Source organism: Erigeron canadensis, chromosome 1, assembly GCF_010389155.1.
Source record: "Erigeron canadensis isolate Cc75 chromosome 1, C_canadensis_v1, whole genome shotgun sequence".
NCBI classification, from domain to species: Eukaryota; Viridiplantae; Streptophyta; class Magnoliopsida; order Asterales; family Asteraceae; genus Erigeron; species Erigeron canadensis.
Window position 1 is genome coordinate 37,182,898 of NC_057761.1, and position 10,513 is coordinate 37,193,410.

The 10,513-nt window shown below is 33.2% G+C and overlaps 1 protein-coding gene across 1 annotated transcript; it reads right to left on the reverse strand.

The window, feature by feature from the left end:
- Positions 1–2,055: 2,055 nt before the first annotated feature.
- On the reverse strand, positions 2,056–5,001 carry LOC122591494 (putative wall-associated receptor kinase-like 16). Its single transcript, XM_043763761.1, has 3 exons — positions 4,143–5,001; positions 3,366–3,482; positions 2,056–3,260 (listed from the first exon to the last, which is right to left on the reverse strand). Exons 1-3 carry the CDS (start codon positions 4,999–5,001, stop codon positions 2,056–2,058), a joined length of 2,181 nt encoding a protein of 726 aa, XP_043619696.1.
- Between the last annotated feature and the right edge of the window lie 5,512 nt (positions 5,002–10,513).

A 10,513-nucleotide genomic window follows, 5' to 3' on the forward strand; every position in this document is an offset into this window, starting at 1 on the left:
ACAAAAAAACATACGTTTTGTTTTATATCACTTTAATTTTTAGTATTTTGTTCATGTTTGTTCATTATTTGATATTAATTTGTTATGTTATTGTTATTTTTCAACTATTTTAATTTATTTTATTGTCAATTGTAGGTTAATCATGGCTTCTACTTCTACAAAATATGTTATTCTTTTAAATTTATTTTGCTCATTATTACATCTTTATTTTTTAAATTTAGAATATGATATATATTTTGTTATTTTTTGCTTGACGAAAAAGACAACATTGGTTCATGTTGAAGATTTGAACCCAACACAAGTTAATCATCATCTAACACATTTTATCATTTTGATATTTACCTTTGATATATATATGTATATATATTGAGACTATCCGTCCATCGAAAGGGGCTAAACCATAGTCTATCAATATACTAAAACATAATTGTGACATCCTTTTATTGACATGACACATTTTATTAAAGTGACACGTGTCTTTTTAAATTTATATAGTAAGTAAGTAACTGCTCAGTGCCGCCTTTCGCGGGTTTTGAGCCCCAATACCTCAACGGTGTATGGGGGAGGTTAAGATGTAGACAGACCTTACCTCTACTAAGTAGAGAGGCTGCTTCCAGTTTCTACCTAAATGGTAAAAAAAGCCTACCAACCTTTGCATGGGATGAGGAATAGTATGTCTCTTTTTAAATTTATATAACAATTCTATTTTTAGATACCATAAATAAATCTTTTAATTCCTCGATCGAAACTGACTTTTTGTTGTGTTGGAATCATGGAGAAATAGTATGTTTCTTGTCACTGTGCCCTCCTTAATATGAACATCTGACTCCGCCTCTAAATACCTAAAACTTCATATACAAATCACTACCAGTAAACTACTTAGTACATCATACAAGATAGTACATAGCCTCTTTGTAACTAATCTCCGATTAGCCCTTCGAAATCCCTTGGAAGCCATATGGTATTATAATCTCATAATGATTTGAAGGGTTACTTATCCATGAGCACGTAGGACGCGACCCTATGCTTGAGATTTGCATTCTCTGATCAATCCACGTATTATAATCACATAATCTTTAATAAAGAAGTGTCTCTAATGGAAAGCTGAATCCACAAATGGCCGGAGAAGAGGTCAAGAGGATGCCCATGCACAAGGCCACCCAACCTATAGGGCCCAATTTTGCTAAAAGTCCTTCAAATCTTTAATACATATAAGCCCAACTTGCTTTCTAACTTAATGGCCCAATGTTAGATGGAAATGTTTGTTTCACTTTCAAACTTTCACCCCTTCAAGTTTAATAAATAGTTTGTTATATAGATTTTGGTTAAACTAAAATAAATATTAAGATAAAATAAATAAATTTTTTCACTAAAAATTATTGTGCAGCATAGAAGTTTTCGTTATCAATATATACCTCGTGAACCAATAATGCTCTGAGAACTTTTATACATCAATTTTATTCTGATTCAATGGTTAAAGTATCTTATTTTAATAACAAATCATTACTAAATATTTACTATAATACAATATATTCTACGTATTATGTAGCACAGTCATCAGTTACACCTCTCGTTTTTCCCCATGAGACTTTTAGTACTTCTCAGTTTTAATATATACTATATTTTTTTGTTTTTTCTAACAACTTTGTATATTATGCTTCAATAGGATATTCGATCCATTTCAGCTACAGTTTTTTAATTTAAACTTTTCGTTCCTTAATAACACTTTGAATTTTTTACTATTAAGCTATTCTTCCTTTTAATTTATAATAATAGCTTTTCAAAGATTTCAAATACTATGTTTTGATTTTAACATGTCCTAACCACAAAACGTGGAAAAAACCACCGCTATTCATCAGAAAGGATTTGAAACTTAATTCTAGCTGCCACTTCTTTAAAATTTAAATTAAGCAATATAATAAACATCACCAAATTTGACAGATTGAACAAATTACATAAGCAAAATCTAGTAATTTCATCAAATGATTGATAATTATATGTTGGCTCTGGTCATTCGTCACTCCAACAACAACAACAAAAGAGGCAAATCCCTACTTAAATTGGTGTTATCTTAGGCTTTCGGATAATGCTATAAAAATCTGTTGGGCCTGTGTTGGAGTCGTCAGTGACTTCACAAGATTCACTTGGTTCATTAGGCAAATATTCAGTGGCTTCTTCATTTGAAGTGTTTTTCACCCATGGATGCTTGTCAATCATTGATGCCGATATTCCTTCCAGCTCTAACGCCACTTCCTTCATGGTAGGCCTTTCGTCTCCTTTAAGGTGTAGGCATCTTTGTGCAAGCCTTGAAACTAGGATGATATCGTGAGGAACTTCCTTTAGTTGTAAGTGTTCATCAAGAACCTCTAATAGAGTCTCTTTTTCTAAAAAAGCGATAAAATGTTTGATTAAATTCCTTTCTTTCTCTGGTCTATCAAAGTCAATAATCTTTTTTCCGGTTAAGAGTTCCACCAGTACTACCCCGAAACTATAAACATCACTCTTTTCAGTGAGTTGACTTGTGTGAAAGTACTCCGGATCTAAGTAACCTAGTGTTCCTTGTACCATTGTCGCTAATTCCTTCTGATCCATAGGAATTAGCCTTGACGCTCCAAAATCAGCTACTTTTTCTACATAGCTACTATCGATAAGTATATTCATTGGCTTGACATCTCGGTGAATGATTGGGACAGACGCAGCAGAGTGTAAATATGAAAGTGCTCCAGCTGTCTCTATTGCAATTCTCAGCCGGATGTCCCAATTAATAGCCTTGTACTTGGATACGCCGTGGAGGTGATCAAAGAGGGTGCCATTTGGAATAAATTCGTAAACTAATGAAGGAACTTCTGTTTCCAGGCAGCAACCAATCAGCTTCACCACATTCCTGTGATTGATCCGGGAAAGGATAATAACTTCATTAATAAATTGATCGACTTGGGTTTGTGTTTGATCTACTATCTTGGACTTCTTTATGGCGACTATAATGTCATCGGGTAGAACTCCTTTATATACTGTGCCAAAGCCACCCTTTCCAATAATTTTGCTCTGATCATAGTTGTTGGTTGCCTTCTCAAGCTCCTCTACCGTGAAGAGTTTAGCTTGAATTTGAGAACCCCCATCCCCGGAAATTCTTTGCTGCAACATTATTCCACCATTTTGCTTAAAGAATTTTTCTCTAAGAATCAAATTCTTACGCCTTTTGAGTCCCAAGTATATCCAGGTAAAGAGTAAAAGCAGAAATAAGCCAGCAACTGAGGTACCTGCAAAGAAGCATTGACTTGAGTACGGAGTATAACACAATAATAATTTGACTTTTTATAGTATCGCACCCAACATATAACTTAACCATCAATGAATTTGCTTACCTATGGAAATCTGTACAATGGGTAATTCATTTCCAATGCAAGCAAAGTCTCCTTCCTTATCAACGCATTTCTGTTTCTCTGTGCAATTATGAGTTCCGACTTTACACTCATCAATATCTGTTGAATAGCAAATGGTGTTGTTATTGACAAAGTCTTGTGCAGAATGGACCGAAACAGAGTGAAAGAAGTGCACGCCCGCACGCACACACACATACATACATAGATATGTATATATATATATATACTTGGCCCATTGGATCGTGATAAAACTAACGAATGGCGATTCATCACACCTATAATGCACTATGATTTTCATGACACACAATGATTTTTCATTATGAGAAAAGGATTGTTTTACCTTTTATACTTTAATATTTAATTTTGTTGCATTATGCGGGCAATATATATATATATATATGGGAAAAGTATCTGTGTGTGTATGTAACTTGTGACCAGCTACTATTGTATGAAAGAAATTATAGTCGGGTTCATTGTATGTAAGTAACCTGCTAAAACTGAATGAATTGTGTAAGAAATCAACGTGGCACCACCAGACATCTGATACCTGACCCAATGAGAGACCTCCACATTAGCTTGTTTACACAATTCACTCAGTTTTAACAGGTTACTTACATACAAATAACCTGACTAAAGTTTCTTTCATGCAATAGTAGCTGGTCACAAGTTACATACACACACAGATACTTTTCAAATATATATATATATATATATATATATAAAGGAAGCTATATGTGTGGAATTTACACTTATACTTACTTGCGCAGTTATCTTTAATATATGGGTTGCCAGCATAACCCTCCTTGCAATGACAACGATACCCCGGGCCATCATAATCTTCAACGCATCCTTGATGATCTCCTTTGCATAAGAAATCATCGGCTCCCTTATCAACCTCTTTACAAGTCTTGTCTCCAATTGCCCAGACAAGTAACATCGGCATCTCTTCTTTTCCAAAATCAGCAAGATCAGTGGATAAAAAGTTGTACCCCCCTTTTTCAACGACAAAAGCATGGCTACAAGATTTCAACGGAATTGTATTGTTTCTACTTACCATCACTTTTGAATAGCCCAGCCCTTTTTGAAACGTCATTTCACAACACCCATTTCCGGAGCAAGATCCATTTGTGTTACCACTACTACTGTTGTCATCACATGTAGTGACACATCCGGTAATGACCTGGTCCTTTTTTTTCCTTCCTATCACGTATGCGTCTGTCTGACACCCAATGGCAAAAAAGCTGTTGTCGTCTGAGATCCAGAAATTCTTCAAACTCAGCCATGCCTTGTTGCGTATATCTTGATCAGGGCTGTTGTCGTTGCAATCATGGGCAACATCACCCATAACCCGTATTGTACTGTCAGCAGGCACCATATTTTTAATAACAATGGGGCTTTTATTAAGGAAAAGTATGGGATCGCCGGCAGATGATCTATTACAAGTAACAAGTTGATCTTTACTGTGGTAGCATCCTTCTTCTAAACCAAAGGGGAATGGAATATCAATATCACCACACGATCTTTCACAATCTGTCTGTTGAGAACTTACTGGCCCCAAAAATGCGTTTGCTACTACTACTACTACTGCTACTGCTGCTAGCAGTATTCGTGAATACATGTTTGCTTTGTGAGTATGTATGAATAAACGATTTTAGGTATTAGTTGTAAGTCAGTGAGTATGAATTTATAAAAGCTGATGTTGGGATTTTATAACGACTTGATCAACTACTACAGAATTGGCTCCCAAAGCTCCAACTTGGCTATATGTTTGTTGAAAAGGTAGTTTCCTTTTTACCTCATTCTTGTTAAGCAATGATTAAACAATGGTAATCTCTATTAACTATAATTTCTTATCCACTAATACACCTAATCACTGCAAGTAGTATAGCAAATATGTCAACTTAATTGTTTAAAGCACGTTCATACAGTCACCCTATGGGATGCAATAACTAATTAATTATCGTACTGAGTATTTCACATTGCATTGTGTGTAAAGAAAGAAGATTCTATATCATATTTCTATAATAACTCTTAATACAAGTAGAAGGTTTGTAACAATCCATCAAGACATGGAGTTATGTGTTATAATTGCAACCTAGGTCCACATGGGAAGTTGAGAGATGTTAGTTCGGTTCATAAGGATGCCCAAATCATATAAGTATTAAGCGAAAGTATTTCACCCCTATCAAAACCTTACGGAGAGGTCATGATGGGGATCTCATATAGTCAAGGGACAAGGTATCATACTTTACATTTCTTTCAGAAGGTTGTCAACTAGAGTCATACTCACCAAGATGATTCAAGCAATTACATTCATTTGCATTCTAATTTTAACCAACTTGTTAAACATAATATATCCACAACATGCCATGTCTTAATAAAATAAGGCTTTACCAGTTGTATTCTGTTCATGTAAATTTGCATTAGACAAATAATATAGGGGACGTGTAGGCCGACCACCCCTCGTGTAACCCGACCACCCCTTTTGGAGCGACAGTCGCTCCTAAAGGGGTAGTAGGATACGACAACGGGCGACAGCATACGACAACGTTACTGTACGTTTCGTACCAACCCACCCTTTAGGAGCGACAGTTGTCGCTCCTAAAGGGTGGGTTGGTACGAAACGTACAGTAATGTTTCTGTTTCCCCGTGACGATTCTTCGTTTATAAAAACTCGTTTCATCTTCATTCTTGGAGCAATATTTCCCGTTTGATATTCAATCGTTTTGATATTCGATTGGTTTTATATTCATTCATTTTGATTTATTTGTTTTCATTTATTACTGTTAAGTGTTTTTATTATTTTAGATGGATTGCTTGGAGGAAATTTTCTTAAATCCAAATGCGCCGGAAGGTGTAAATGAAGAGTTTGTGTACGAAGAGGCCGATGACGAATTTGAATCCCCAGATGTCCGTGATGAATTTGATTACGATCACGATGTTTTTTATACCAAGGAGGTATGTATATAATCCAACCTTTTCATTTTTTGTGTTGTTATTTTGTGAGTAATTGTATTTTGTTATTATTCATTAGATTTGTTGCTATAAAAGTATGTAAGAAAACTAATTATTAAAACTACGGATAAAAAATTGTTTATAAAAACATATTAAAAATTGTACGTAAAAATGTAGATTAACAAAAGCTATTAAAAGATTGTTAAAAAAAAAGTGTACAAAAAAGTGTATTATAAAAAAGTGTATAAAAAGTGTATTATAAAAAAGTGTATTATAAAAAAGTGTATAAGAAAGTGGATTATAAAAAAGTATATAAAATAGTGTATTAAAAAAAATGTATTATAAAAAAGTGCATAAAAAGTGTATTAAGAAAAAGTGTATAAAATATTGCTATAAAAGTATGTAAGAAAACTAATTATTAAAACTATGGATAAAAAATTGTTTACAAAAACATATTAAAATATGTACGTAAAAATGTAGATTAACAAAAGCTATTAAAAGATTGTTAAAAAAAAAGTGTACAAAAAAGTGGATTATAAAAAAGTGTATAAAAAGTGTATTATAAAAAAGTGTATAAGAAAGTGGATTATAAAAAAGTATATAAAATAGTGTATTAAAAAAAATGTATTATAAAAAAGTGCATAAAAAGTGTATTAAGAAAAAGTGTATAAATATTGCTATAAAAGTATGTAAGAAAACTAACTATTAAAACTACGGATAAAAATTGTTTACAAAAACATATTAAAATATGTACGTAAAAATGTAGATTAACAAAAGCTATTAAAAGATTGTTAAAAAAAGTGTACAAAAAAGTGGATTATAAAAAAGTGTATAAAAAGTGTATTATAAAAAGTGTATAAGAAAGTGGATTATAAAAAGTATATAAAATAGTGTATTAAAAAAATGTATTATAAAAAAGTGCATAAAAAGTGTATTAAGAAAAAGTGTATAAAATATTGCTATAAAAGTATGTAAGAAAACTAATTATTAAAACTACGGATAAAAAATTGTTTATAAAAACATATTAAAAATTGTACGTAAAAATGTAGATTAACAAAAGCTATTAAAAGATTGTTAAAAAAAAGTGTACAAAAAAGTGGATTATAAAAAAGTGTATAAAAAGTGTATTATAAAAAAGTGTATAAGAAAATGGATTATAAAAAAGTATATAAAATAGTGTATTAAAAAAAAATGTATTATAAAAAAGTGCATAAAAAGTGTATTAAGAAAAAGTGTATAAAATATTGCTATAAAAGTATGTAAGAAAACTAATTATTAAAACTACGGATAAAAAATTGTTTACAAAAACATATTAAAATATGTACGTAAAAATGTAGATTAACAAAAGCTATTAAAAGATTGTTAAAAAAAATTGTACAAAAAAGTGGATTATAAAAAAGTGTATAAAAAGTGTATTATAAAAAAGTGTATAAGAAAGTGGATTATAAAAAAGTATATAAAATAGTGTATTAAAAAAAATGTATTATAAAAAAGTGCATAAAAAGCGTATTAAGAAAAAGTGTATAAAATATTTCAGGTGTTTGACACACACATAGATTTGGTAGACTGGGCTAAAAGAACGGCAAAGGAGCTTGGTTATGTGTTAGTAACACGAAGATCAAATGTCACAAAAGGCGGAGAAGTTAAAAAGGTGGTCCTTATTTGCAACCGTGGTGGAAAAAAAGATAAGCGGTCAACCGGGGCACCCAAAGGGAGTACCAAAATTGACTGTCCATTCAAATTGGTAGGCCGTCTGACAAAGGACCATAGTTGGTGGGTTGAAGTTATAGATCACCGACATAACCATCCATCAGCTTGTAATTTGGAAGGTATTGCGTACGCAAGACGACTAACCGATGTTCAAAAAGAATTTGTGGACGAAAAGGCGTTGCTAGGTTTAGGGCCAAATAGCATAAGGGACCAATTGAAGGATGCATTTCCCGGTATCTTGACCCGTTCACAAGACATTTCTAACTACCTGCGGCAACACCGGCTAAAGCACGCCCAACAACGAGGGGAAACTCGAATGCAGGTGAAATAAGAAACATACCTGCATGTGGATCATATAACTATATGTTTATTTTTTTAAAAAAATACGAATTCCTTATACTTTGGTTGTTTACCCGTTGCAGATCGTGCTCCAATTACTATCTGACCATCAGTACACGTATCAGTACACGACGGATAGCAAAACCGGATGTTTGACCAATCTCTTTTTCGTACATCCTACATCACTTGACATATGGCGTGCATTTCCTTGGATCATTGAAATAGACGCCACGTATAAAACCAACGTTTACAACATGCCGCTTGTTGAGATTGTGGGTGTCACTCCAACTGGCAAGACATTCAGCATTGCGCACGCACTTATTGAAAATGAGAAACATGCGACATACACATGGGTGTTACAGTGCTTGAGGTCGACGCTCGAAGAAGGCCTCGTCGTGCGTGTGGCACTCACTGATCGGGATCTGGCCCTCATGAAAGCGGTTAAGGATGTGATGCCGGAAACGAAGCTGATACTGTGTAGAATACACATTTGGAGGAATATTGAGTTACATGCAAACCCATCGTTTAGGTCAAAAAAAGATTATGGTTTGTTTAGACACCGGTGGGATCAACTCGTAAACTCAATCACGGTTAAAGAATACGCAGAGAATGAGCAGCGGCTAAAAGTATTCTTGGCAGATAAACCAAGTATATACATCAACTTTTTTAACAACTTTTTTTTAACTTATTTTTTTATATGACTTTTGTACTACTACTTTTTCAATATATGTTATAATATCTTTTTATACTTATGTTTTAATACTTTTTGTACTTATACATTTTCCTAACATTTTTCTTATATCTACATAAATAATACACGTATTATAATACTTTTTACATCAACTTTTTTAACAACTTTTTTTTAACTTATTTTTTTATATGACTTTTGTACTACTACTTTTTCAATATATGTTATAATATCTTTTTATACTTATGTTTTAATACTTTTTGTACTTATACATTTTCCTAGCATTTTTCTTATATCTACATAAATAATACACGTATTATAATACTTTTTATATCAACTTTTTTAACAATTTATTTTTAACTTAATTTTTTATATGTCTTTTGTACTACTACTTTTTCAATATATATTTTAATATCTTTTTATACTTATGTTTTAATACCTTTTTTATTTATACATTTTTATATTTTCTAATACAAACATTTTCTAGTACAAACTTTTAGAAACTTTTTTTTAAATATATTTTTTATATACTATGTAATACACTTTTTTTACATTTTATATTATTTACACTTTTTTACAAACATTTTTACATAACAAAAACAACAACAACAACAACAACAACAACAACAACAACACAACAACAACAATACGTTAAATCTATGGGCATATAAGATCGATCCTAATACATTTATGCATAACAAGAATAACATCAAACTAATACATATACTATATAGCAAATTAATAGATATGAAATAAAAAAAAAAATTTAAAACTTACTTCGACGTTCGGAAAGGGATAACGACGGGTCGCTCCTAAAGCCTCACTGAAAAAGTGGGTCGCTCCTAAAGCCTCACCGGAATACCTTGGCCGGAAAATATGACCCACCGGATTACCTTGGCCGGAAAATATGGGGGAGAGGGGGGTTGGATCGGTTGGGGTTTACGAAAGAGGTAACGACGGGTCGCTCCTAAAGCCTCACCGGAATATCTTGGCCGGAAAATATGGGGGAGAGAGGGGTTGGATCGGCTGGAAAGGAGAAGAGAAAATCGGAAAATATGGAGTAGGAGTATGGAGAAACTGATGAAGAAGAAGGGGGGATCGATCGGTTTTTATTTGTTCGAGGGACCCCTTTAGGAGCGACCGTCGCTCCTAAAGAGGGGGTTTAATGCACCCCTTTAGGAGCGACCGTCGCTCCTAATGAGGGGGTATGACGGTCAACGGTCCAACGGGTATATACATAGGTATCCGCGAGCAATTAATGGGTCTACCCTTTAGGAGCGACAGTCGCTCCTAAAGGGGGGTGGTCGGGTTACAGAATATTCCGTGGTCGGGGTATGTGGCCCGATAATATATCGACTTGAAAAAAGTCAAAGTTCATGCGAATTGGAATTCATCTCTACCCTTTTGAAAGCGATTTTTACTATTGGAAGGCTTTAAA